General features: G+C 62.0%; 1 protein-coding gene across 4 annotated transcripts in view; it reads left to right on the top strand.

The window, feature by feature from the left end:
* NAV1 (neuron navigator 1) overlaps positions 1 to 27,993 on the top strand; it is a 78,470-nt gene that overhangs the window by 36,993 nt on the left and 13,484 nt on the right. For 3 of the 4 annotated variants that reach the window (XM_069771583.1, XM_069771580.1, XM_069771581.1), the window contains exons 5-12: positions 9,240 to 9,342; positions 12,491 to 12,856; positions 24,862 to 25,000; positions 25,215 to 25,512; positions 25,949 to 26,642; positions 26,757 to 27,215; positions 27,420 to 27,461; positions 27,643 to 27,794. In XM_069771583.1, the coding sequence (XP_069627684.1) occupies positions 9,240 to 9,342; positions 12,491 to 12,856; positions 24,862 to 25,000; positions 25,215 to 25,512; positions 25,949 to 26,642; positions 26,757 to 27,215; positions 27,420 to 27,461; positions 27,643 to 27,794 (2,253 nt within the window). Of the gene's footprint in view, positions 1 to 9,239; positions 9,343 to 12,490; positions 12,857 to 21,910; positions 21,993 to 24,861; positions 25,001 to 25,214; positions 25,513 to 25,948; positions 26,643 to 26,756; positions 27,216 to 27,419; positions 27,462 to 27,642; positions 27,795 to 27,993 lie in introns of those variants that run through there. The other variant, XM_069771584.1, reaches the window with a different exon arrangement.

Raw genomic sequence — 27,993 nt, 5'->3', positions numbered from 1 at the left:
CTGGGCACCCGGTGGAGAGCAGCGGGGAGGGATGAGCATGGGGACCTCTGCCTGTTGTACCCAGGGGTGACTGCCACCTGTGAGCATCCTGCCAGCACCCAGGATCTTCTCCTGTGCCCGAGGGGTTTGATGTCCTCAGCAAAAGGGAGCCCCAGGCAAGGCAGGCTGGCTCCCTTGAATCATCAGATCTGTTGATTTGGGGCATCTGACTGCGAGTCCAAGGGCTGCTGTCGCAGATCAGGGAGCTCGAGTCATGTCTCTCCGTACCTGAATTTGGGTGGCTGCCCTGTTCATGGGGAGGCCTGTGAATCCCCATGGCCCTGGGTTTTCACCCAGGTTTTTATTCCCACACCAACTGGAGAAGGAAGGTGCGTGTGGCTGGAGGTACAATGGTGCAGAACAGTGTGCTGGTGATGTGCCTAGTCCTGGGCAGCCCAGTTGTGCTGGGGAGAGGGGCAGGCAGTTGTGAAGCTGCTGCAGGACCTGGGCGTGAGCGTGGGTCTGGGAGGAACAACTGTGAACCACGTGCTGCAGCCAGGCTTGGGACATGGGCACATCCACACCATCTACATGGAGGGTCCTGAGCAGTAACAGGCCATTGAGACGGCACCAGGGCCCAATGTGGAACAAACACTGTCTGTGGCTGGGTGCTGTGGCTGGGTGCGTGTGGCTCCCCTGAGGACATGTGGCACTTAACCCCTATGTTTGTGGCAGCTGAGCCATGCTGAGCACAGCCCATGGGCATCTCCACCATGGCCCAAGGATCTCCCTCCTCCCTGGCTGCTTTTGCATTCGCCCCATCCTCCCTCTTGGCTCGCTTGTTCTCTGGGCCACTGGGGCTTTGGAGAAGGGTTGTGCACAGTGAGGGAGGGTAGTTACGGGAGAAAGGATGTGGCTGTGACTGGCCATCAGCCTTGTGCCCTCCATCACGCTATGGGATCCCTGCAGGGAACCCAGCTTGGTCCTTGAGATGCAGTCAGAAGTGGGTGCAGGATTCCCCCTGCGCCCACGTCCCCCTCCTCCACCAGGCAAAGCCTGGAATGGGGGCTGGCAGCGTCCCCAGATGTAGGGCACATCTGGAGGGCACCGAAGCAGTTAAGTGAAGGGCTGATTTGTGCTATAGAAACCCACAGTTCCTTCCTTTGATCCTCTGAATCAGCCCATTGCCTCCGTCGTATAAAGCCCCATTTATCTCCGCTCTTCCCAGTAAGTTTGAAGGCGGTCTCGGCTCGTGGCTCCTCGGCAGCAGTGAGCTCGCCCGGCTTTCTCTTCCGCTGAAGCAGAATCAGGTGAAATCTCTATGGCAACTAGCAGATGACAGTGAGTCTTGTTGCCTTGGAAATGAGGCAAGGAAAAAAAAACCCAACCCACCCAAAAAGAGCCATCTGGAATTTTGAATTTCCACAATGTCCGACCCGCATCTGGTGACACGTGGGGAGCATGAACCCGCTGGCGCCGGCTGCTCAGGGGCCTCTGAGCCGGGGCCCGTCCGCACCTTCTGCCTTGCCATGGGTTGTTTTTTTTTTTTTGCCCCCCCCCCCCCCCGGCTTTTTTCGGGGGGGGGGCAGGGTCTGCAGCATTGCTTTGGATGTCTGCTGGTGGCTGCGTTAAAGGTGTCATGTGCAGAGCATTTGGGGCTCATGAAACTCCTGGGCTGGGCGTACCTGTGGCACATTGCTGTCCAGGACAGTGCTGGCACACCCCAATAACGCTAACCCCCAGGGGGACAGCAGACTCTGGGGCGGGGGGGAAACTGAGGCACAGAGCACTGCATGATGGGCCTGACCCCACTCTGCCGGGGCCCCAGCTTAGGAAAGACCGCAGGTGCAGTGACACCATCTCCATGTGCCTGAGGCCACGGGGCTGTTAACGGGGGAGTTAGTGTCACCATGCATTTCTGCTGCCATGTGCACCAGTCTCCGGAGGCTCAGGGCACCCTTTGGTGCATGGATCTGGCCCATCCACCTGCCATCTGCAACCCCCCTCCTTCCCAAGCTGCACAGGCATTTCCTCAGGGTTATTTTGGACACCCGTGGTGCTGGCGACTGGGGCGTTGGGACACTCCCAGCTCCTCTGATGCTTTGCAGGAGCAGTTTTGGAGGCAGCTGTGTTGCAGGGGTGTGCAGCGCTGCGTGCAGGAACAGGGTCTGCCGTGACACGGGGGATTTTTGGTGCTCCTGGCTCTTCAACGTGGGAGAGTGGGGGGTGACGCGGAGGTGGGATGCACGGGATGTTGAGCAGCTAGAGGCTATCGCTGCTGAAAAAGGAGTTGTAATTTGGATGCGCAGGTGGGGTGGTTTGGGGCCAAGTGCAGCATCCATTGAAAGAATAACCCACAAGTGGGCTGGAGGCCCGGTCTGGATCTCTCCAGCGGGTTCACTTGGAAACTTGTATATGGGAGAGACCCAATTAACTAGATTTATGGCTGCTTTAGCCTGAGAAAGTCTGAATCCCTTTTAAAAGCTTGGCTCGCTGGAGCCAGACAGGGTCTAGGCTCCAGGTCTCTCAGCCCTGCCCTCATTACAAGCCGTGATTCGCACGGCTTAGCAGCAGCGGTCGCCCCAGAAGTGCTGATTCGGCTGAAGTCCTGGCCTGTCACCACTGTGCCACTGCTAATTTTCTGCTCTTGCCTGCTAGCGGGGAGGTGACAGCCCCCACGCACAGTGTGGGGCTGCCCCAGCCTGTGCCGGCTGCGGTGGTGGGGATGGCTGCAGCGATGGGGATTGTAGGTGCAGGCAGGGGAAGGGGCTTCCTTCCTCACTGCAGCCACCTTGGATCCTCCTGCAGAGCCATGTTGTTTTGCAGAAGTATCCAGCAAGGTGTGAGATATGGCAGGGCTGCGCCAAAGTGGGGTCCTGTCACCGCTTCTCCTCTTGCTGTGTCCCTGCAGGACCTGGTGTTCCCCAGGAGGCTCAGAGCGTGCATGGGGCACAGTGTCCCCACCAGCGCTGCCCACTGTAACCCCATTGCCTGCCCTGGCTTTTGCTGCTTGGCCTTTCCTCTGTCTGCCAAGGGCGAGTGCTGGACACGCTGCACTGCATCCAATCTCCTTCCTGCAGCCTGCATCCCACTGGGGTCACAGGGCTACGTACGGGGCAGCAGCAAGCAGGGAGCCCAGCCTGCCCTGGCTGAAGTTGGGGACAGGGACCCATCCTCAGGTATCTGTGGCATCCCCTGCACATCCCCATCCCCATTGGCAGGAGGCTGTACCTCTGCATCCCCAGGGCAGAGCATGTCCAGCCGTGTCAGCCTAGGGGCTGCTGCCGTCTTCCGGGGGATACTGGCCATGCTTCTACCCTTTCGTCTGCTTGGGGTGTTTTGGAGGTGCCAGTCGGCCATCTGGGTACCCAGGTACCATGTTACCAGGGTGCTGGATGGCACAGGGCTCCCAGCCCTGTCCCTGCCTCCTGGGGAGCAGGACCCACTCCCAACACTGCTGCAGGAGACAGGATTGGCAGTCAGCCCTCAGCTCGCACCAAGAAGCCCCTGGCAATTAAAGCAATGAAACCATGGTGAGTGCTAACGAACCTGCTGCCTTCCAATGGGGTGGGGCAACAGGTTTGGAGGAAAGGGCAAGATGCCCTCCTGGGCCACTGGGCGAGGATGTGCTCTGCCCAGCTGAGGTGCGCTGGGGCATCTTCTAAGAGAGAGAGGTGGTTCTGGGGGGTCCCGGTACATCCCTGGGAGCACGCAGGGATTGCAGGGATGGGGGCCAGGCTGGAAAACAAGGCCGATGGTGGAAGCAAACACTGTGGACCTGGCAGTCACCCCACAGAGCCCCATTAGCCATCTCTGCTGCTCATTTAGCCTGTTTGGTAGCTGTTGGAGGGGAGGAAGAGAATTAATTAAGCCACAGGGAGAAGGATTGCAGGTTGCAACCATCCCCCTGTCCAGCCGTCCGGGAGTGTGAATCAGAGCTGGATGTAAGAAATGCAAGATAAAGCCATTTTACTCCATATGGAAAGACTTTGCTGTCGGCGCGCCAAGACACCAGTAACCAAATCGCACACTGCGGGGTGTAAGCTGGGAACGCACAGGGCTCAGCAAGGTTTGCACCAGCCTTGGGATCTTGGGTCTCCCCTCAGGCTGGCAGACCGGCTGCGGCAGGCTCTGGGTACCGGAGCGGAGTGTTTGCAAGGAAAACACCAGCAAAACAGCGCCTGGGCTCATTCATTCATAAATGCAGCTGGGAGCACGGGCTGAGGCAGCGCGGTGGGAGAATTGTCTATCTGCACAAGGGCTTGTGGAGCCGGGGAGCTCGGCTGGGCTGGAGGAGTCTCACGGCCCCGGAAGAATGGTTTTTATTGCAGAGTTTATTAGTGTATTTTTCAGTGTGCTGGAAGGAATTGAGCAACCAGTTAAAAATGTTTCATGGCCTGGGGAAGTTCATTGCAGCTACTGTGTAATAGGGACCCAACCATAATGACTCAGAAACACCGTGAGGCCTTTTACAGCAAATTCCTGCTTGCCATTAAAATATTTACTGGGTCGCCAGGAGTCCTTTCCGAGTCTGATCTTCTGAAATGAGACTAGTTGGGTTGTGGGGGGCAAGAAAACATGCATGTGAGTGCCATGCTCGTGCCAAGCTTATGAACACAGGTGCAGACGGTGCATCCGTGCAGGCCGAGTACACTCATGCCAGCATTGGCGTTGGCTTCTGCCATCCTTGTGCCTGCTTACATACACGTGGGCATGCATGCAAGGTCGTAGGCACAGGTGTGCACATACACACACACCTTTCTGCAGGCAGAGAGGGTTTTGCTACCATGCAGCCTGCACATGAACATATGTATGATGCAAACAAGCGCTCAGGCGGCACACACATGCAGGTTTCTGTGCCAAGGCACATGGGGCACATGTGTCTCATGGATGCGGCTCTGCCTGGCCCCAGCGGGAGCTGTTGGCCACATGCTTCTTTGAAATGAGCTGTCACGAGCCGTTTGGAGTTGATGATTTCCTCATTCCTTGACGTACTTGGCCACGTCGGCAGCGCCCGGCTGCGGGGACGCGGCTGTGCCCCGTTGTGCAGGCAGAGGAGCTGCCACCGCTCACTGTTGGAGGTGATGGGAAGGGCTGGACGTGGGCACAACGTGGAGCTGCCTGGTCTCCTCCTGCCCTGGCCCTGCTGTGCCCAGAACAGTCAGACCCGCAGCAGGCACACAGTGCCTTGCCCTTCTCCAGCCCTTTGCAGCACAGCTCCCTCATTTCTCTTCTTCCTCTTCCTCCTCCTCAGCTGCCTCCAGCCTCACATTCTGTCTTGCTCCTTCTTTTGGCAATGGTATCTGCTGCTTCCCTAGTTGTGCAGGGCAGGAGATGGGGGTGATGGGCAGCGCATGGGTCGGGGCTGGGCACCCATGGTGCCAGGTCACTGTGCTGACATCCACCGTCGTGTAGCAGGCAGCGCTGATCCAGTGTTTAACACAGAGGCAGGTGATGGAGACCATGCAGGAGAGCGCTTGCAGACAGTGGGGTGGTTAGGAGTGGGCTAGGACTTCCTGCCTCAGTTTGCCTGTGTGCAAAGCAGAGCCGTATTGTGTTTGCTGATGTTGGAGAAAGCGCTCAGAGCACTCAGTTAAGAAAGGAGCAGCAGTAGGGGCTGGGGTGGGGGCTGGGAGAGCTGCCCAAGCATGGCTGCAGGCAAAGGCAGGTTAGACCCAGCCTGGCACAGGGGAGAGCGACTTGGGCAGTGAGGCCTGGTGGCCTCCCTGCACAAGGCTTGGGGACAGTAGCCACATCTTGGGGCTGCCCTCCTCTGCGTGGCCAGGCTAGGGGAGCACAGGGCTGGAGCCAGCACCCCCTTCCCTCTGTGACAGCAGGACAGAGGCTGTGAGAGTGGCGGGGAGCTGCAAACAGGGCTGCAAGCCAGCCTGGAGCTGGGGCAGAGGGGGTGGTTGGTCCCTGAGCCTGCAGCCCCAGCAGAGCAGGGAACACTGGGGTATGCGTCCTGGCTGTCACTGCCTGGAAAATGAGCCCAGCCAAGGCAGGGTGTCCAACTGACCCTGCTGTAGCACGGGCTGAGCTGTCCCTGCGGCTCCCCGCTCCAGCAGCTGGAAACATCTGGCTGCGGGAAGCTTGCTAAATTGATGCGGGGAGGAATCCAGCGCGCTCCTGCTGTTCCCACACTCCAGCCTCTCCCAGCAGCTCCAGTTTTGGCTCAGCTCTGGCATGCTGCAGCTCAGACAGCCCTGAGACAGCCCCCAAGCCCCTCGCTGCACCTGGAAAGTGGACTGTGGGGGCCCGGTGTCACCGCCCTGGCCCAGCACAGTAGGGATAGGCAGTGGCAATTCAGCGCTGGCAGCGATGCAGCCACTGGGATGTGTGCCAGAGGTGGGTGAGCAGCTCCTTGAGTCCCAGTTTGGCCCTTTCCCAGGTGAGAGCTGCTGCTTTTCCTGGGGCAACTGCAGAGGCTAGAGTGACTTGGACTGTCACCCAAACACTGGAGGCCAGGAGAGCAAACTGTGCCAGGCATGGGTGACCAATGGTGCTGTGGATGAAGCTGGGGATGGGGGTCACTGCCATAGCCCTGAAACACTGGGGCTGAAGCATCCTACAGCCTTTTGCCAGGCACCTGAGCCCTTGGATGCTGCTTCTTACCTTGGGTGCCGTGGGGGTCCTCGCTGCAGGGGGTCCCCCAGCAGCACTGAGGGTGCAGGAGGAGGTGGCACCCACATGTCAGCTCCTCTGGCTTTGCACAGGAGACACAGCAAGTGCTCACCCTGGCCCCACTGCTCCTTGGGATGGGGGTGGCTGTGGCAGCCCTGCTGGCAGTGGCACCCCCAGAGGAGGCAGCACCAGGCCCAAGTGCTGGCTTCATGCCCCGGGGGAATGGCTGCGGGTGGCCACGGGGGAGGCAGCCGGAGTGTTTTTGGGAGGGAGCTGTGCCCAGGAGGAGCACGCTGCCGAGCTGGCAAGGGGGTGGGAGCTGCTGGCGGCGCCAGGGGACAATGGTGGCTCTTCCATCCCATCCTGCTCTGTCCCGCCCCAGCCGACAGGGACATGTCGCTGCTAGGGTATGTGTGCCGCCTTCTCCGGCTACAGGAGCTGGTCTCAGGGTGGATGGCCCCCACTGAAAGTGGTCAGGGTGGAGGAGCTGAGGGTGCCGAGTCCTTCCCTGCATGGACCCGCCTGGGGACACTGGTGGGTGTTTTATTGTTCTTCCCTAAGGTTCAGATGTGCCTCCGCGCCAAAATCTTCCATTGGCCTACAGAATGCACGTGTGGCAGTGATGCACTTGGCCTCAGGTTTCTGCTCCGCCATTTCAGGCCTGAAAATCCATCTTTCCAGGCAGCCCAAGGGCAGGACCTGGCAGCTTTGAGGTGACCCTGATCTGCCAGCATGGCCCTTTCCGCCTGCCCCACCAGAGGGGCATAGAGTCCCTTTGTCCCCAGCCACAGAGCAGAGTGGGTGCCATCCTCCAGCACCAAGGGCCCCTCGAGCCTCCTCTGCACTCCAGCTCCATGTGCGCAGCCCCTCTGCTCCAGCCCTCCAGCCCTCTGCCCTTGCTGCCTGCACATCCCTATCCTGTGGCTCTGGGGCACCGGTTGGATGTTCTGTGCCTTTGATTAACTCCTCCAACATGCACAGGCCACAACAAAGATTTAATCACAAGTTCATGACTTGCCTCCTGCTAAGCCTTGTTCAGGGAGCTGGACCAGGGTGATCGGACACACGCAGGACCGGGTATTCTTACGCAATGGCGTGTGCCGGCTGCGTTGGGTGCCCCGTGGGCTCACCAACCCTCTTACCCTCATCTACAACTGGCTTTAACCTGCTTGATTTAACCTGTCTCATTGGGGCTGTTACCGCTTGTCACCACCTTCCAGGGTCACACGTAAATTGGTGCCGCTTCACCGGTTTGAGGTGCTCCTGCCCGGGTCAGTGGGCGAGCAGAGCCTTGGGAGGGGGCAGCATCACCCATGGGTGCTGCCTGTGGCATGTCCGGTGGCATGGTTGGTATGTGATGGGGACAATGGGACACAAGCCCTGCTCCTGTGCTGGACATGTGGCGATGCTGTTGCAGGGAGCTTGCCGGGGTGTGTGCCAGTGGTGTCCCCCCAGTCCCTGCGTCACTGCAGCTTACACAGTGCCGTTGCAAATCCTGAAGTGCTGGTTGCCACGTTACATTAGGAGGAGCCATGTCCAGCATCCCCGGCGCCCGCTGTCACTGCGGTTCAATGGCAAGCTGTGGCTGAAAGGCTTGAAATTGGGGATCAAAGCTGCGGTGGCACGGCTGTTAGCCACCGGGGATGCACACGAGTGGGTCAGGGGCGTGGGGGGCTGGAGCCGAGCTCGGCAGCACTGCCAGGGCTGTGCCAGGTCTGACCCCCCCTCCTCTGTGTGTGTGTATGCACACATATGTGTGCATTCATGTGTAGGGATGTCTTGGGGGGGAGGGAGGTGCACATGCTTGTGTGTGCAGGTGCGCCTCTGTGTTTGCAGATGCATTTACATGTGCGTGTGGATCTGCATGCACAAGTGGTTGTGGTGCAGGTACATGCATGTCCACACGTGCAGGCTGGGGGGTGCATACCTGCGTGTGTGCGTGCACACCTGCGTGTGTGCATGCACGCCAGTGCTATGGGGGTACACCCCTGGAGAAGCCCCAGAGCAGCTGGAGCTCAGGGTTTCCAGCCCCAGGTTGTGCCTGTGGGGGGCTTGGTCTTGCCGGCTGCTCCAGCCTGCAGCAGCGGCAACCTCTCCCTGGGCACAAGGAGCGGGGCTCGACTTGCACTGTTCCCTGACATCTCCTCAGCTTCTGCTGGCTGCATGCTGGGTGGTGCTGCTGCAGCACCTGTGTCGCCAGGCCGAAGCACCTCCAGAGCCTGGGGGACACAGGGGCAGGTTTGGGGATGTTCTTCCGGGGCAAGGGCTCCTGTGTGGCCCCATGGAGCAGGGTCACAGTGCTTCGGGGTTGCCTGACTGTAGGTGGCCTCCTGTCACCTGCGTGGGTCCCGTGGTCTCACTTGGTCCCCCCGGCCCTGCTGGCCACTGCCCAGCTCATCCTTCCTGGAGCAGACATCCCCATCATGGCCACAGCACCCTTGGGGGTGGCATTTCGTGGTGGTGCAGCTCAAACCTGGTGCGAGCCCTGCCCTGTCCCTTCCCAGTGGCAAAGTGAGAGCTGGGGGGCACAGCTGTGGGCAGAGGGGTGTGGGAAGGAGCTGGGAGGGGCACAGCTGCGGGTAGAGGGGCTCAGGAACCATTCATCCCTTTAAAGCTGCTGCCTTGTCTCTCCACAGACCCTGAGTCCCAGAGGAAGAGGACAGTGCAAAATGTGCTGGACCTTCGGCAGAACCTGGAGGAGACCATGTCCAGCCTGAGGGGCTCTCAGGTGTCTCACAGGTGAGACGCCAAAACCGGACCCCCACCACCCCTTCCCCGCAACCAGTGTCCTTCCTGGGGCAGCAAGGGAGGTTGGGGCGGCTGGGAAGCGGCTCTGCTTTGAGCAAGGGCGATGTTGGTGGGAGGGAGCAAGCTGTGGCCTCTGGCCTGGGGACCCTGTGCATGGGGGATTGGAGAGATGCCCCCAAATCTGTGGGGTGTCATGCACAGGGCTGCGGCAGAGCTCCATCCCTAGCAGTGCTCTGGGTCCAATGCTGCCTCATGTGCTCTGTGGCAGTGGGGATGGGTGGTGGTGGCACCAAGGGGAGCTGGTTGCCCCCAGACTCCAGGCAGGGGGTGAGGTCTGTTCCCGATGGTTGGGTGTCCCTGTATGGACAACCAGAGGTGAAGGTATCCCCTGCACCTGCCCGGGTTTGGACCACTGGCTCCATCCCCATCCATGACTCAGTTTCTCTACTCTGTGTAGGGGTGATGATGGAGAAACCCTCAGACAGAGCCAACCAAATGTCTGGCAGTCCACGGGCAGAGGTGGGGTACCCTGCCCAGATTGGAGCTGGTAGCACTCTAGGGTTGCAGCTGGGGCTGTGGGGACGGTGGGGCTGGGGAAAGGGTGACTGCTGGGCGGTGAACCAGAGCGGAGTATCTACCTGTGTTCAGAGGTCTCTCTGACACATGCCTGGGACTACCTGTGTGTCCCCCACATCTCTCAGTTGAGACCATTGCAGGGTTACGGCTCTGCTCTGGACGCGCTCGGGGTCAGCATGGCAGCTCCAGCCTCCTGCCTGGCTCCTTATCGGGGCCGAAGGGCCCGGACCCTGTCAGCGGCGGGCCAGGAGCAGCGGGTGGGGAGGGGGCATCCCCCCAGGGCACCCTCCCGGCCCCCACCCCGCTGGTGCAGCCGCGTTATGAAGCCTGGGCTTTGCAGAGAGACCGTGTCAGGTGTCAGCGAGTAGGGAAAGCTGAGGATGCGGCGAACATCCTTCTCCTGGTGTTTGTTGCCACCTCGTGGTGTCCCTCGGTCCTCATTTTTGTGTTGGAAGAGGCAAAAAGCAGCAGCTTCGACCCCCGCTTCACCCACCACTCATCATTACAGACCTTCCCTGTGTTGCCCCTTGATCAGCTTCAAGCGGGCTGCTTCATCCTCAATGATTTAGCTGTTCCTAACCCAGAAGCTCGTCTAGACCTTGCTTGTCCTTGGCTGCATTTTGCAGACCTTTTCTGAGCCGGATGCAGCAGATTGCTGGGGCAGTGGGATTTGCATGGGGCTGCAGCAATATTCCCCGAGTTGGCCATTTCCTGGCATTATCCATTACAGTTCTGCCATCCCTTTGCTCGGCATAGGAGCTGGTTCACAGCCTGGTGCTGCTCATGCTGAGTCAGGGCTGCTTTGTGTTCACTTCGTGTTTGCTCTGTGTTCACTTTGCATTCATCTGGGTGAAACTTCACCTGCTGCCTTCTTGCCCCAGCACTCAGCTCCTTTGCAAATCCTCCATCAGCCCCAGTCTTAAGGAAATAGGGTGAGGATATTATAGGTGATTAAATTAGTGTTGCTGGCAGGTTTCGACTCTTTTGCTATCACTTCCTTTTCTTGATGAGTTATGAGTACGTCGCATGGCGGAGGCCTCAGCCATATCCCTGCCACAGAGAAAAATGACTGTTGATAGCCCAGGGATGCCTTCCTCTGTGTTCTGTCCCGTAAGTGGTTCTTAAATATGTGAGGATCTTCCCTCTTATCCCGTCGTAGCTGAGTTTATTTGGAAGCTTAATCTGCCTTTGGTGAGGGCACTCATCCACCACCTTCTGGTAGCCTGCAGCAGCCTTGGCAGTGTGCTTCCTGCATCCCTCCAGGAGCTCCACCACGCTTGTGAGCCAGATTTTCCTTTACCAAAGCTGTGTCAGCTCTTTCCTGGTATGTTGTAATTACACACATAGCCACTAATTCTGGTCTCAGGAATGCTTCCTGCAAGTGTGTCCGATAGAGATGTCATCCACGGTCCTCTGGATGTGCCCTGCATTGCCGGTATCCCTGTAGCCGCTTTGGGCTCTCTCTTTATTCCTCCCACAAACTATTCCTCAAATTTCTCTTGTTCTCCCTGCTGTATTCTGTGCAGCGGCTGGGGGCTCAGCCTTTGCTGTTTCCTTGCTGGGACACAACTTTGTTCCTGAAAGACGTCATCATACTTCTGGCAGCCTTTGCACCCGGCTGCAGGGCCGCACGAGCTTCCTCAGGGGCTTGTCCTGCTTGGAGACGTGGTTTGCATCTGCTCTGAGCCACCAGCAGAACATCCTTAAATAGCCTTTGTGCTGCTGACAAAAACTAAACCCTTTTAGTTCCGCTTTAAAAAACTTCCTAGTTTTTTATGTAGTTCCCTGTTTTAAATTCAATACTGCAGCCGGGGTTTGGCTTTTGGTGTTCCTGCAGGAACGTTTAATCCAAGCTGGGGAATAGCTCGCTGATAGTAACGTTTGGAGCCAAGTTGAGGGCTGTGGGTTCCCAAGTAGCTGCTCCAAGAAGTAATCACTTTTGGTGTCTAAATTTAGTCTCAACATCACTCCCCGACATGCTGTTTGCCCAAAATACACCCTGAGGGGTGTGGGGAGTAACTGAACTCCCTGTTCCTGATGCACTCATGGGCTCTGGGCTGGCTGGAAAGCAGCATGCTTGCAGGCAGCCCCGTTGGGCTGGGCAGCCCATCTCGGCGTGTTTGCAGCGAGCCCTGGTGCCACCCCCATGGAGGTGGGTGGATAGGGCCTCTGTGGGGTGGTTGGGGCTGTAGGGAGGCACAGACCTCCCCATCGCACCCCATGTCCTGCTCCACGGTCCCTGGGGAGAAATGAGCACCACCAGACGCCAGTGGGTGCTGGTGGTATGGATGTCCCAGTGCGTCCTGGAGTGTGGGACGCTGTGCTGGCACCAGGTAGGGAAGGAGGGGACCATCCCCTGCCAGCCAAGATGGAGGGGGTCCAGGACAGACAGTGTCACTGCACCCACACTCCTGGAAGCCTCTGGCCTTGTATGGCTACCTCAAAATGGGCAGTTTTGTTTTCTAAGCACTTGCAGCCCCATTTCTGGGGGAGTGAGGTAGGGCACAGACCTCTGCTGGCCACCATGCCCTGCCCTAACCCTCCATGCACCCCATCCTCACAGCTCCCTGGAGATGACCTGCTACGACAGTGATGAAGCCAACCCCCGGAGTGTCTCCAGCCTGTCCAACCGCTCCTCCCCGCTGTCCTGGCGCTATGGGCAGTCAAGCCCGCGCCTGCAGGCGGGGGATGCGCCATCAGTCGGGGGGACCTGCCGCTCTGAGGGCACCCCCAGCTGGTACATGCACGGTGAGCGGGCACACTACTCGCACACCATGCCCATGCGCAGTCCCAGCAAGCTGAGCCACATCTCCCGCCTGGAGCTGGTCGAGGCGCTGGACACCGATGATGTGGAGCTAAAGTCAGGCTACATGAGTGACAGCGATCTGATGGGGAAGACGCTGACAGAAGATGACGACATCACCACAGGGTAAGTGCCTGCGCCAGGGCTCGTGCCCAGACTGGGGCTCTCCTGGAGGTTTCACCACCTCCTGTTTGGCTGGTGGTGGAGGGGCACCAGGCACAGCAGAGATGGATGAAAGAGCACATAGATCACGGCCAGTCTGGCCAGGTGGATCATGTCCCTGCATCCTAGGAGCTGCTTTCCCACTGGTGAGGCAGTGTAGCCCTTGCAGTACTGGTGGTGCTGGGCCAGCTGGGGCCTCTCAGGGCTGCTGAGCCCCTGAGCTGGGGCGTGCTGCTCTCCCAGTGTGTGGGAAGTGTCCAGCTTGATCTGGGTGTTCCCAGAGCAGGGGGCTGAGAAAAGCACATGGCGTGTGGCTGCAGGAGCCCTGAGCCAAAGCCCTGCTGGGGTAAATACTGCTGCTTTCAGAAGCTCTCTCCCAGCTTACACCAGTGGGTCTGAGCTGCTGCCTCTGACCCTGGCACTGTGGGGATGTCCTGTGTCCAGCTGGGAGTGCTGGTGACCCATGGTGGGACAGGCTGGGTCAGGTCTCGGCACCCCAGCGAGAACCAAGCACTGAAGTGTCATTGCCGATGGGTGGCATGATGGTGGAACAGGGTGCGCTGCTGCGTGGGGTCCCCTCCTTCTGGGACCCCCATCAGCCTCTGTCCCTCCACCCACAGGGCAAGGGACATCTCCTGGCAGGTGGACACAGCCCACCATGCCCAGGGCTTGCACTTTTTTTCCAGATGTGTCCAGCTCCTGCTAGGCTGTTGAGGTGCCCCTGGCTCTGGCAAGGGTCCAGGGTTTCAGCATGTTGGAGGTTTCCTGTTTCAGCACATGAGAAAATAAATAACTCCAGCATTTGAGTTGTCCCAGAGCAGGAGGAGGTATTTGGCCTGACAGTGCTGCTCCAGCCCTCCTGGGGTGGCTGTAGTCATGTCAGCTCATTGCAGTATAGAGCACACCCCATGGCTTCACACCCATCCTGGGGGCTAATGCTCCCCAGACATGGCCTGGAGGCACATGTTAAAGTTAGAGGAGACACACACCGAGGGGTGCTTGTGCTGGCCTCTGCCTCTGCATGCTCCATCTTGGGGGTGAGAGTGTCCACGGCACCTCAGGTGTCAGGCCCGTCCTCCCCACGGACACATGGGGTGGCCTTGGGGGGCTGCCCTGTGCTTGTGAACAGGGGTGCCTTGTGCTGGCTTAGTATGGACCCCTTCTGGGGACCGTAACCCATCGCTTGGCAGACAGAAGTGGCACGTCACCACCCTCTGCCACTGGCCACTGAACTGTGGGGTGTGATGGGCAATGGGGTGGCATTGGGCTGCCCTGGATGGCTGGGGTTCCAGTGGGGGTGAAGGGCTCCACTGCTGCCTGTCTCCCTCCTTGTCTTGCCTCAGAGCTGCTCGTGCAGGCAGATAACCTTGGGGTGTCCTTGGCTGCGGAGGCAGTGCCGGGAGGGGTGAGCCAGAGCATCAGTTCGTCTCCATCAGCCACTGAGCAGGCAGAGCGTGGGCAGGGTCAGCCCTGGCGGGACGCTCCCTGGGCTCAGCCCTGCACACTGACCCAGGCAGGGTCCGCTTCTCCTCCTGGGAAGGGCCAGGCTTTGCGGATGGAGCCCTGCACGTGGGTGAGGCTTTCAGCACCACAGTGAGCTGAGCCCGCACCGCCAAGGTGAGGTGCTGCAATCCCTGTTCCTGCACAGGGTCCCCAGTGTGATGCCCTGGATTTGCCCTGAGAGAAGTCTCCAGTGCCCTGCCAATGGGTGCAGAGACAGACTGGGTACTCTGTGCTGGTGGTCTGTGCTGGGTACCCCTCCCCAGGGATGGGGGCAGGAGGGCAGCTGGGGCAGCACAGGATCCTCTTATCCACAGGGACATGTCCTGGAGATCAGCCACGTTGCTGGGATGTTGCTGGCATGTGGGGCCGTGCAGTGACCTAGTCGCAGCTCCATCCCCCATGGCCCCACAGCAGCACTCAGGAGGGGCTACCCCAGAGCAGGCAGCATGGCAGGGCCTTTGTCCCCAAGGGACGTCCCTGTCCGGGTGCTGGGGGACACCGGGGTACCCTGTCCAGGAGCCTGGGCTCCGACTTCAGAGCCAGGGCAGGGGAGCAGGGGCATCCCCTCCTCCCATAGCCGTCCGGGGCGAGGAGCTGCCATGCCGGCCGAGAGCACTCATCCAGCACAGCCCCTCATCCAGCCTCCTCCGCTGGCTCTGACCTAGAAAGCAAATACCGCCCCAGGCCCCGTCTCCCCGTGCCGCTAATGCACCGGGCAGGAGCCGAGTGCTGCAGATGGGGCCATCAGCCCCCGAGCCCGGGCCGCCGGGCCAGTGCCTCCCTGCACCACGCCGGCGCACACCCAGGCTTGTAGGGCAGTAGGTCAGAGCTAGCTTAGAGGACGCGGTGGCATGTCCCCCTCAGAGATGTGCAGGGCCGTCTGATGGGACCTGGTATCCCCATGGCTTGCTGGGGAAGCAGCCTGGAAGGAGAGAGGGTTGAGGTAGGTGAGGCACGGCCGGGGCATGGGGACTGTCTGTGGAGTATCGGGGTGAATTCGGCAGGGTGGTGATTGGGGTGGGCCCAGCTGAGAAGGCAGTGGGGGTCCCAGGGCCCAGCTCAAAGAGAGGGTGGGATGATCAGGTCTGATGGTGAGAGCAGGGATTAGCTGGGGACACCCCAGCCCCCAGAAGCGTTTCTGTATCAGCTGAATATGCTGGCATCCTAGTTCCTTGCCTGGTCATGCCTGCCTGCCTGCGTCCGTCGGGCTGGCACTTGTGGCTCCCCTCCACCAGCAACCTGCTGCTGGCTTTGGGGTGTGCAAAGCTCTGGCTTTGCCCTCCCTCTTTGGCAGCAAGGCCCTTCTTTTGTTCCTGGTGTCGCCATATCCTCCTTGTGCTCTGTAGCAGGGCATCCCTTAGCTGGTGGGGACCCGGCACAGCCCGGGCTGGGAACAGCCCTGCTGGGATGCACCCACACTGCTGCCGGCACCATGGTATCCGAAGGGCCTGGCACAGGCAGTGAGCTCTGCTTAACATGGCAGCATCTGCTCGGATGGTGCTGCTCTCCTGCCCTGTCCTGCCTATCCTTGGGGCCTGGGCAGGGCACATGCAGGGACAGCACCAACCCCTGGGCTGTTTCTCTGGCACTGAAAAACCTTTGCTCTCTTCCTTGGCTGCTGTTGACTCAGGTTTCCACCCACCACTGCTCAGTGTGCCCCTTGCTGTTCCCTGCCCCTGATGCCAGTCCTTGGATGGGTGCAGTGCTGCCGGTAACGCTTTCCCACCCCAGCCAGCCTGGGGATGTTTCCTGGACCCTGGAGGTCACCCCACTGGGAGGTCCACCAACGTGCGGCCACCCACTGCCAAGGGACCTCTGCGGCTGTACAGCCGCAGCGTGGCGCTGGGGCTGCGATGCAGCAGTGTGGGCACCTTCGTGTGCAGACCTGCATGTGAATCAGGCAGCAGCAGAGGAGGCGGAGGACACCTGAGCGGGGATGTTCAAGCTGGGTTTTGCCTGGTTTCGTCTGGGCCACATCCTGCATGTCCAAGCGATGCCACCTTCTCCAGGTGGAGCTGCCGTTCCCCCAGCATGTGGCTGCGTGTTGGTGCGTCTCCCCCCGTGCTGTGTGCGCTCAGGGACCTGATGTGAGCAGCTCTGGCGGGTCCTGGGTGCTGGCGCAGGAGCGGGTGAGCGTGCATCACCCCTGGGTGTTCCCTGGGGCCATCCGGGACACGGTGAGGAGCAAGCGGGGTGCTGCGGGGCTTTGCTGCGGTCGGGAGCTGGTGGGGTGTGCTGGCTCCCAGCCCCCAGCCCTGCCTGCCTGGGGCCGTGGGGCTTCCCTCCTCCCATGCAGGGTAGGATTCCGGGGTGAGGGCATGACAAGAGTGTTGGCTCGTCCCTGCTTTGCCCTGCTCCGCCACATCTCCTGGGCTTGGAGAGCAGTCTGCTCTCCAAGTGATGTCGTCCTTTCCACCACCCTCCTTTTGTCAGACGCTTCATCAGTCAGCCTGTTCCTCAGCCTCTTCCCCACAAATGGTGATGCTGCTGCGAGGGAGCTGGGGTGCTCTGGATGTCCCTGGAGGGGTCCATCAGGCCACCGCGCCCAGTGCCAAGGGCTCAGCAGGGCCTGAGCACGTCCCTGTGGTGCGCCTCATGCTGCAGGACAGCACTGGGCACCAGCTGGGGGTTGAAGGGACCTCCTGTGTGGCCTTGGCTGTACCTCAGTTTCCCTTGGTCCACCCTGCTGGCTGCAAGCGGGTCAGGGCAGGGCATGCCCGGGTTGTGGCAGGGCAGAGCCGCTCACGGTGGGGTTTGCGGGGTGCAGAGGAGGAGGCTGGCTGGCTCTGGTACACAAGGTGACCTATGGGGACATGAAGCCTCAGCTCAGCTGTGCGCCCAGAGATGGTGCTTGTGGGATGGACAGCTTCCCAGGTGAGGTCCCCAGGGAAAAATTGGGAAAAGCTGGCTCCATCCTTGGAGCTGCTCAAATACTCAGCAGTAGCAGAATCCCATGGGGACGCCCAGGCTGGACCCATCCTGCCCTCTGGCAGAGCATGGGTGCTGCTGGGCCTGATCCTGCCATTTTCATGCACAGGGCCAGGAGAGCGAGCGAGCAGGGCTGGCTGCTGAGTCAGCACCTTCTCGCTGCGGTGGCTGCGGGAGCGCTGATGGTTTGTGTGTGCTGCAGGTCCTTGGGCATGCAGGCATCGCTCTGGAGCCAATCCCCAAGGCTGTGCACATCCCCTGGGGCTTTCAGAACCCTGGGGAAGTCCTTGTGTGACCCCGGGACTGCTGTGATTTGGGGGTGTCCTTTTGGGCCTTGTTTTTTGTTGGAGGTGGAAAGGGAGGTAGCATTGCATCCCACCACAGTGGTGGCAGCATCTGCACCCCTGTGAGCCAGGTACCGCCCTGACTGTTCATGAGCATGAAATGGAGCCATGGCAGCAGCCTTTGTGGGGCACTGCGCAACGCAGCTCAGGCATCGGCACGTGTGTCCAGCTCACAACCCCGGGCACCGTCCCATGCCACCGCGGGGGTGCTGCTGGCAGCCAGGTGCTACAGAGCCCATGGCCCCCTCCAGCGGGGTTGGGGGCTGCCAGCAGCACTGCCCCGGGAGGGATGCTCTCGAGCTGGCACCCGCTGCGCTCCGGCTGGCCTGGCTCCGGCTTCCTCACAGCTACTTGAGCTCAGCACAGCCTGGAGGCGGGAGCAGATGTTTGGCTCAGCTCCCCAAGAGCGGCAGGGGAGCTGCCGCCCTCCTCTCCTGCTCCGAGCAGGATTGGCGCTGGCACTCTGCTCCCTTCCCTCGAACACCCCTCACTCGGCTTTGGCCGGTCTGGCCTGACCCCTCACCACCATCCCAGCAAACCCGTGAAGTCATTTCTCGGCAGGGACATCCCGTGGGGCACGGCCGTGGCCCTGCACGTGGCCCGGCGTGTGTGCGGGGCCCCAGCCCGGCCGGCCGGGGGGGAGGCGGGGGAGTGGCCGGGGAAGTGGTGTTGGATAAATATTTGCTGCACTGCGCCGTGTGCCGGGGCTCGGCGGGGTTCCTCCCTCCAGCTGGGGATGGGGGATGGTCCCAGAAAGGGGCCCCGACACCCGGCTGGGCACCACCACCATCGAAACGCCCTTCCTCTGTGGTGCGTTCCAGCCAGCTCTTTATTTTGGGGTTTGGCTTGAGGTGCCCAGCCCTGACCCTCGGCCTCTGGGGCTGCCCGGGCTGGGTTGCTGTGGCTGTGGCCACAGGGGGTGTTTTGGGAAGGGGATCCCCGGGGTTGCAGGACTTGAGGGATGCAGGGCACCCAGGGGTCAGTGCACACCCAGGATTTGGGAAGCTGCTGGCCTCCACCGCTCATTGGTGGGGCTGGGCGTGGACACGGAGCAGAGCCGAGCCCAGGGCTGGACCCCGCATGCCCTGGGGAGAGCTGCTTGGGGGGGTCTGCCCCCCAAACCTGACTGCCCACCCGCTTGCCACCCAGGGAGCTCAAGACCTGGCTTTGCCGCTTGCCACGTGCCACCCTGCTGCCTGCGAAGGGACCAGGCCACTGCGGGTGGAGGTGTCCGAGGCCACCAGCTTGTCCAGACAACGGGAAAAATAGGAATTTCGCAAGCGGGCTGAGTCACACCACTCCCCCACCCCGGCGCTGCCCTGGGACTCTCCTACTGCCTCATGTGGCCGCTGCAGCCCGCTGTGCTGCCGCGGCGGCCCCGAGTGAGGCGTCGTGTGTCACCCTTCCCAAAACAGCCGGAGATCCCCGCATGGGGACACTTCCTCTGAGGTTTCCGTCGCTCGGGGGGGGGGGGGGTCAGAGGGGTGACCCTGCATTTTGCCCCCCCTGCAGCGGGGCCAGCTGAGTTCAGCAGCCCTGCTGGCTTGGCGGCCAGGCGTGTGGTTGGGGTCCGTGGCTGATCTCATTGCTGCGGGCAGGCGAGCGTTGGCTGACACCCCCACGGCATTGGCCTCGCTGCCTTGGGGAAATCGGACTGCGTTATTACTGCAGTTGGCGGTGCAGAGCTGGAGCAGAGGTGCAGCCTGGCCACGGGTCTCCCCTCGCAGGGGCCACGCATGCCCCAGGGACCCATGAGTGGGGGTCCCCTGCACCCCTCAGGGACCTGGGTAGCTGGGGACCAGAGGCAGTGCTGCCTGGAGGATAGGGGACAAGACCAACTGCTGGGATGTGGTGCTGATCTTCTGCTGGGTGAGCTTGGGCAAGTCAGACCCCCTTCCCTGCCTCAGTTTCTCCATCTGCAAGGTCTCTGCAGACCCCTGTTCCTCTGAGCATGTCTTTGGTGAAGGGTGCCAGATCCCATTACCCAAAATGCAAGTGGGAAGCACCTGGGGTCAGGGTAGCCTGGCCTGTGGCAGGGGCTGGTGCTATCTGGGAGTGTACCTGGGGGCTTAGACCGTGTCCTGGAGGGTACACAGGCATTTAGGGGGGTTGGGGAGAACTTAGAGGAATCTGGAGGTCCTAAGTGAGTCTGTAGGGTTCTCGAGGAGTACGGGAGGGGGCTTGGGGCAGTTAAAGGGGCATGGGGGATGTGCAGGGGGCTGTGGGGATCCTAAGGGAGTCTAGGAGGGGGTTATGGGTGTTGTGATGCCGTGAGGCGGTTCCTGAGGCAAATGTGAGGGGGAAGCAGAGCCACCCCTGCCCGCTCCCATGCCTGCGGGGAGTCCCACGTGATTTATGAAGCTAATTGGTTTTTCTGCCCCATTAAGTGGCGGAGAAGGGGAGGGAGGGAAGAGCCCTGGCTGTGCCCACACTTTCCCCACCGGTCCTGCCAGAGCAGCACGAGGCTGTGATGGGGGACGCTGGTGGCATGTCCACAGAGCCCCCTCAGTGCCAGTGACCCACTGATGTGGGGTGTGGGGACCCCCCAGCGCAAGCCCCATATTTCCTTCCCTGCAGCAACTACGGCAGAGCAGGAGGAAGGGGCCAGGGCAGACCAAGAGGGGCTCGCTTCAGTCCAGGGTGGACTTTAGGCAGGCGGTGGGGATTCGGCAGCACCAGCCTGGCAGGGACACAAGTGCCGGGAGCCCTGGCTGGTGCCAGCAGGTCTGTCTGGCATGCAGGTGGGTGTCTGTGCTGCTGTGAGACAGGTGAAGCAGGGAGACTTCGAACCCTCCAGCTCCAACAGCAATGGGCTGGGGGTGCTCCTCTGCGAAGGCATCTGTACCAGTGCTGGTGCCAGCACCGGTGGGGCTGCTGTGGCTGACAGTGATTCTCTGCCATCATCTCGCATCACAGTCCTGGCTCTGGTAGGGTCGAAGCTGCCTTTCCTGGGGGCTGCTGTGCCGGGCTGACTCTCCCCGCCACCCTGGATGCCTTGAATCCAGATTTGGGCCCAGTGAAAGCCAGAGCTGCTCCTCCAAGTGCTGCCCGAGCTGGCCATAGTGGGGCCAAGGCAGCTGGCCAGGAGAAGGGGAGGGAGGGGACTGTGTCCGGCGTCATGCCAGGCCGGAGGGACCACGGGGATACGATGCTGGACAGGCTGTGCCGCCGCACCCATTGGCGCACACCGACATTGAGGCCATCACCACACAGCGGGGCTGGCTGCCTGCGGGAGGTACCACACCACGCTGAGGCGGTGTCACCGCTGGCCTCCCAGCTGTGAGCTCCGGCCAAGGGCCGAGAGCCACTGTGGGGATGGTGGGCGCAGGCAGGGTCAGATCAGGGGGGAACGGGGATGGTCGGGCACTGAAGTCTTGCATCTCTGGCCCTCCCTGCCGCGCCATGCCACAGCACCTCGCCTTGCTGGGGCAAGCACCGTGTAGCTGAGTGATGGGGCTGCGCGGCAAGGAGGGAGCCAAGAGGCGTTGCCGTTGCTTTGCCGAGGAAGGCGTGAGGAAGGAATTACTTATTTCCCAGCCCACAGGGACTGGGTCTCTTTTGCCAAGGCTGCAGTTAACCCTCTCTGCCTGCCGCTGCCGGGCTGGCAAAGGTGTCCTTGGTGTCACTGCTCTGATGCGAGAGAGAGAGAGAGGAAAAAAGGACAAAAATAGGCTTTTTGGCCGATGAAGCGCAGAGCAGTGCAGGCGCGGGTGCCCTTGCAGGAGCTGAGCCTGCTGGGTGCAGCTGTCTGGCCCCCCGAGGGACCCACGGCGGGAGGTGGTACCTTCGGGGAGGGGGACTGGGGGGGTTTGGGGGGCGCTGGGGCCAGGCTGAGGGATGGCCTGTGGGGCACTGGTGCCACATTGTGGGCTGGACTGGGCGGCACTGGTGTTGCCTGTGGGGACATGAGGGAGGGCTTGGGGGTAGCTGGGGGGCCCCGGGCTGAGACTGGGGGGATGCTGGGCTGAGGCTGGGGGGCAGCAGGGACAGGGGTGGGCGGTCATGGGCTGGACTGGGGGGCACTGGAGCTGGCTGTGGGGACATGGCCGCGGGGCTGTGGGCTGGGGGGGGGGCACCGGGACAGGCGGGGCTGGGAGCCGGGACCCCAGGCCCATCCCGGCGGGTGGCGGGGGGGCGGTCGGGGCGGGGCTCATGGACAGCGGCGGGGGGAAGCCGGGCCGGGGCCGCTGCCGCTTTAAGGCGCGGGCAGCGCGGGGCGGTCCCGCCGCCGCCCCTCCCGCCCGCCCCCGGCGCGGCCGCGCTGCCGCGGGCAGCACCATGCTGCGGGCAGGGAGGCCGCGCCGCGCCCCGCGCCTGGCCAGCAGGTACCGTGCGGGCACGGGCACCGTACCGGCACCGCTACCGGCGCCGGGCGGGGCGGGGCGCGCGCGCTGCGGGCGGGCGGCCGGAGCCCGGCCCCGGCAGACAAAGCCCCGCGCCCCGGGGCCGCACAGCGGGCGGTGCTTTGTCTCGGCCGCGCCGCGGGGGGGAAGGGGGGACCCGGGCAGCGCGGCCGCGCCTGCCACCGCAGCATCGGGGCGGCTCCCCTGAGCCGGGGAGCGGGACGAGCCCCCCCCCCCCCCCCCCCCCGCCCTGGCCCCCGCTTCGCACCTGCAGCGTGGCCGGGCCGAGCCCCTGCGGGGTTCCAGGGGCTCCGGTACCCCCGGCCGGCGGAGCTGACCCCGCCGGGGCGGGACGGGCTCCGGGGCTGCCGGGCTCTATGTCCGACCGGGGAGGGGGGGGCTCCGAAGCGGGGTGGGGCTGGGCCGGGAGGGGAGCGGAGCATCTCCACGCGGCCCCCTCGCACCGCGGCCGCGGGTCAGGTCCATGCCCTGCTCCCTCCGGGATGCAGCCACCTCCTCGGGTCGGGGTCGGGGTATGCTTCACCGGGGCCGTGTCGGGACCTTTCTGGCCGGTGGTGGGTTCCCGCACGCCCGGCCGGTGCCGGCGAGCGCGGCAGGACGGTCACGCTGCCGCAGCCCCCGCCTCGCTGCCGCCGCTGTCCTTGAGCATCCCTTCCCTGGGAGCTGTCGTGGGCAGAGGGATGCAGGGCTTGCGGGCGTCCCGGCGCATCGCTGCCTTCAGGGTGGGTTTGGTGCGGTGCCGGCTGAACGGAGGTGGGGAGTTGCTCTGCGTAAGATGGAGGGGCTGGAGCACAAAGCAGGAATTGAGTTTTGCCCCCAGCGTGACGCTGCGGCATGGTTGCCCCCCCCCCCATTTGGGGTCTGCGGGGGGCAGTCGTGTGGCCTCGGCCGGCATGGACCGGGGTGCCGGGGCTTGGCCGTGCTCGAGAGTTTGTGTTTGCCGAGGGGCAGTTGGTGCTGCAGTGCAGCCTGAGCTGAGGCTTTCCTTGCTGTGCCAGCTACAGCGTATGCATGTCAGTTTTGGGGACCCCTCAGTGTGCCAGCCATGTGCCCTGTAAGAGAGCCAGAGATACCCCACGGTGGGCAGCTGGCTCCCAGGCCTCACCCCATGTCTTGAGTGCTTTTGGGATATCACCTGTGACCTTCTGTGTTGCCCTTCTTTGGCATGGGTTTGCTAAGGAGGATCTGGTGTCACTTCATGCCCCAGTTCAGCCCCTGACCCTGTGCCTGTTTCACCAGGGCTTCTGAGATGCCTGGGGACAGGTCAGCAGGAGCTTCCCATGCAAGGCTGAGAGAGCATTTGGGGTTTGCCCTGCCAGGCCATGAAAGCCAAGCTGAAGAGACCCAGCACCACATTTGGTCACAGCCATGTGCTCACAGGACATAGCTCACCAAAGCCCTGCCTCGCTCCCAGCGCTGCCTGCTGTGAGGGTGATGCCAGCCTGGGAGAGGAGCTTTGCTTCGTGCTCTGGGTTGGGGATTTCTGTCCTGGCGAGAAGTCACCCCCAGCACAGAGGCTGGTTGTGGGAGTTGCTTGGAGCTGGGCAGCCCAGCAGTACATCCAGGCAAGTGGTCATAATTAAATCCTTTCCTGGGCAGCAGTGCCTGTGGGGGACTCTGTCCCAAAAGCTACTGTGGGGATGAAGGGGACTGTGTCCATACTGGCTCTGGGCAATTCCCGATGTCTAGGAAGAGCAGGGTACACAGGGCCGGTTGGAGGGGAGCTGCCTGTGTTGCTCTGTCCTGGGGTGTGGGCTTTGTGGAGGGGATGGTGGTGGCTGTTGCTTGTGCCCTGGCACCCCAGTTGGCGGAGGCACCCAGCAGGCACCCTCTCCTCTGCCAGGCCATGCTGTCTTGTCCCCAGCTCAGCCAGGGTCACAGTGTCACTTGGGTGATGCTAAGTGGCTTCACCAGTTGTTGGGCTCCTCCTGCACCGTCTGTGGCCCTGGTGTTGGGGAATGGGCATCTCTAGCAGGGACCGGGGCTGGCCTCAGCCCCGAGCTCTGCTCCCCTCTCCTATGCCGCTGCTTGTCACCCCCAGACTCCCGCAGCCCTCTCAGAGCCTGCAGGGCCTTGCTGACCTACTCACCTGCTGACCTGAAAGGGGCCATGCTCATCCTGCTGGAAAATGTTCTGTGCCCATCTGTGCCGGATCGCCATGGGCACAGCCCTGTGCTGCAGAGCCAGCGAAGACCATGGGGTGTGCAGGCAGCTGCCGCCCCAGCGTGGCACTGACTGACAGCCCTGCAGATGGGCTTGTGCATGGTCCGCTGAGCCCCGGGCATGGAGCAGCCGCCCTGGCATAGCAGCGGTGCCCATAGCTGCTGCCTGTGCCTGCTGTGGATGCAGGGTGCAGTGAGGTGGTGGGTGGGAGCCACCCAAGGAAGGGTGGATGCTGCAGGGCAGCTAGTTTGTTTACTCCAGCCGGTCCCTGCCCTTTCCAGCAATCTTCCTGACCCTCTTGGTGGGGCAGATCACAGGGGTCTTGGTGCTGACTGCGGTGCTGCCAGCTCTGCCTGCATGAGTGCTGGCCTCCATGTGCTGCGCAGGTACCCTCCCTCCCCCCAAAAACCCCACAGGGGCCTTAATAGGGACACACAGGGTCACTGGGGCTTGTGTGCTGGCGGGGCACCAAGCCTGTGCCAGGCTGGGCTGGAGCCAGCCGTGGCCACTGAGTGCCAGCTCCCTGCTGTGACCCTGCAGCAGGTGCTACCGGGAACTGAGGTTTGTGCCCTGGCAGCCTGGAGCAGGGAAGTCCCACGGGTGGCAGGATCTGCCGGGCAGGGCTGAGGCTGGGCAGGGGGGTCTGACTCTGTCTCTGCCCTTCCAGCTGGGATGAGAGCAGCTCCATCAGCAGCGGCCTCAGCGATGCCTCTGACAACCTCAGCTCGGAGGAGTTCAACGCCAGCTCCTCGCTCAACTCCCTGCCCTCCACCCCCACTGCTTCACGCAGGAACTCGACCATAGCGGTAGGTGCCTGTGGCACCCACAAACCCTTCCTGGCACCGGTCCCAGCTTGGTGCCACTGCCTGTATGGGAAGGAGGGGATGGAGGGTGCTGGCGTGGGGAAACTGAGGCATGGCACAGGGTGTCTGCTTCATCCCTCTCCCAGCTGGCTGGTGCTCCTTAGGGATGGGTTTGAAGTGGGTGCCAGGAGCACCCCTGACTCCACTCTGCCCACAGCTGCGCACGGACTCTGAGAAGCGCTCACTGGCGGAGAGTGGGCTGAGCTGGTACTGTGAGGGTGAGGACAAGGCACCCAAGAAGCTGGACTACGACAGCAGCAGCCTCAAGATGGAGCATGGCTCCTCCAAGTGGCGGCGGGAGCCCTCAGAGGGTGGCGAGGAGGGGCCCAAGGCTGGTGAGCTGAAGAAGCCTGTCAGCCTGGGCACCCCGGGCTCCCTCAAGAAGGGCAAGACTCCTCCAGTGGCCGTGACCTCCCCCATCACCCACACGGCTCAGAGCACCCTCAAAGTGGCAGGTGAGACCCAATTCAGGCAGGGTTCAGCTCCTCTGATGGGGAGAGGATTGGGTGGCACCTTCATGGGCCTCCCCTGAGCAAGTGGGCCACAGGATGCACTGTGGCTGTGCTCGGACCTGGCAGCCACTCCTGGGCTGGAAGGGGTGGCAGGGCTGTGCATCCCTGCAGGCAGGTTGTGGGTCTGGCCCCATGCTAGGCCCTGCTTGCCTAGGGCTGTGCCTGCCCCATGGTCTCGTGGCCACGCACCGGGCTGGAGGCTAGCTGGGTGCAGCAGGGGCCTGGCTGTGGCTCTGCCCCAACTGCTGAGATGGTGGCATGTCCCTTCTTCTCTATCACATCCCTGCTTCTGTGATGCCACTGTCCTGTCTGGGCTAGTTCACACCCAAATGTCCCCAAAGCCTCCTGGGACACTAACCCATCCTTCCCTGCCTACCAGGCAAGCCTGAGACCAAAGCCACCGACAAGAGCAAGCTATCTGTGAAGAGCACAGGCCTGCAGCGCTCCTCCTCTGATGCTGGCCGTGACCGTATTGCTGATGCCAAGAAGCCTCCATCAGGTCTCGCACGCCCCTCGGCCTCCAGCTCCTTTGGCTATAAGAAACCAGCTCCTGCCACTGGCACAGCCACTGTCATGCAGGCTGGGGGCTCGGCCACGCTCGGCAAGATCCAGAAGAGCTCTGGCATCCCTGTCAAGCCGGTCAGTGGGAGGAAAACAAGCCTGGATGTCTCCAATGCAGCCGAGCCTGGCTTCCTGGCCCCAGGGGCTCGTTCCAATATCCAATACCGCAGCCTGCCCCGGCCAGCCAAGTCCAGCTCCATGAGTGTGACCGGTGGCCGCGGCGCGAACCGGCCAGTCAGCAGCAGCATTGATCCCAGTCTGCTGAGCACCAAGCAGGGCAGCATCTCGGTGTCGCGGCTCAAAGAGCCATCCAAGATCAGCGCTGGCCGTGGCACGCCAGCCCCTGTGAACCAGACGGACCGTGAGAAGGAGAAGGCCAAAGCCAAGGCGGTGGCGCTTGACTCTGAGTGTGGGACGCTGAAGAGCGTTAGCTCACCTGAGAGCACCCCGAAAGCCCAGGCCAGCCTCCCACCAGCGGCCAAGGTGGCCGAGCTGCCCCCCACGCCTCTCAGGTATGATCCTTCCACCTCCGAGGGCAGCAGGTGCCTGACAGGGCTGTGCTCAGTGCCCGGCTATGCCAAGTACCCAAGTCTCACCTGCTTCCTTACCTGTTTTCCCCTCTCCAGAGCGGCTGCCAAGACCTATGTGAAGCCTCCCTCGCTGGCAAACTTGGACAAGGTCAACTCTAACAGCCTGGACTTGCCCTCCTCCAGTGAGCTCCATCCCCCACACACTGCCAAGCTCCAGGACTTACACCCAGCCAGTGGGCACCTTGCGCCCTGCTTCAGCCCCAGTCCTGCCCCCATCCTCAACATCAACTCAGCCAGCTTCTCCCAGGGCCTGGAGCTCATGGGTGGCTTCAGCGTCCCCAAGGAGGGCAGGATGTACCCCAAGCTCTCAGGCCTGCACCGCAGTATGGAGTCCCTGCAGATGCCCATGAGCCTGCCCAGTGCCTTTTCAGGGGGCAGCACCACCACCACCACCCCTGCTGTCGCACCCCCTGCCAGCACAGAGGAGGAGGAGGAGGAGGAAGAGGCAGGGGATCTGGGCTGGAGTGGGAGCCCCCGGCTTGCACATCTGGACAGGTATGGCTGGACAGAGGGCATGGGGCTGCTGGGGCACCTCTGTGGGCTCAGATCCATCCCTGCCATTCTGCCATGACCTTTGCCTGCTTCAGAGGCTCTTCCTGCTACATTTCTGCGGAAAAGCTCCTTGTTCCCACAGCTCAACCCCCATGGCACCTTCCCTCATCTGTGCAGGAATGTCACTGATCTTTCCTTCCCTTCCAGTGCCAACCGTGACAGGAACACGCTGCCCAAGAAAGGGTTGAGGTAAAAGAGCCCGAATGACTTTTGGATGGCACTGGGGAGGGAGGGTGGCCGGGCATGTGAAGCTTTCCATGGGGGGCTGGTGGTGCCCTCCATGCCAGGGAGGCTGGGCTGCAGTGCAGCAAGTGGGAGCCAGGATGGTGCTGGTCTACCTCGCCATGCCTATCTCTGCTCTGCTCCCCAGGTACCAGCTCCACTCCCAGGAGGAGGCCAAGGAGCGGCGCCATTCGCATGCCATCAGCAGCGGGCTCCCCGAGTCGGATGACCAGCAGGACCTGCCCTCACCCCCTGCCCTCCCCATGGCGCTGGTCGGGAAGGGTCCACTTACCAGCATTGGTCAGTGCCCTCCACTGCCAGCCCCTTCTGCTTGCAGCAAGCCCTGTCCTTCCTGCTCCCCGTATTACTTGCTGATGCTGTCCTGGGTGGTGCTTTTCTCCTCGACACCCCCAGCAGCCCTAACACCCAGCATGTGGTGCTTTTGGCCCACCAAGGTGCTGGGTTGTGCCCAGGGGCCAGGGATGTCCATCACCTCCGT

The sequence above is a fragment of the Haliaeetus albicilla genome, chromosome 26, assembly GCF_947461875.1.
Source record: "Haliaeetus albicilla chromosome 26, bHalAlb1.1, whole genome shotgun sequence".
Taxonomy (NCBI): Eukaryota; Metazoa; Chordata; class Aves; order Accipitriformes; family Accipitridae; genus Haliaeetus; species Haliaeetus albicilla.
Note: the sequence above shows the minus strand (reverse complement) of the source record. Positions and strands in the feature narration are given on the sequence as shown.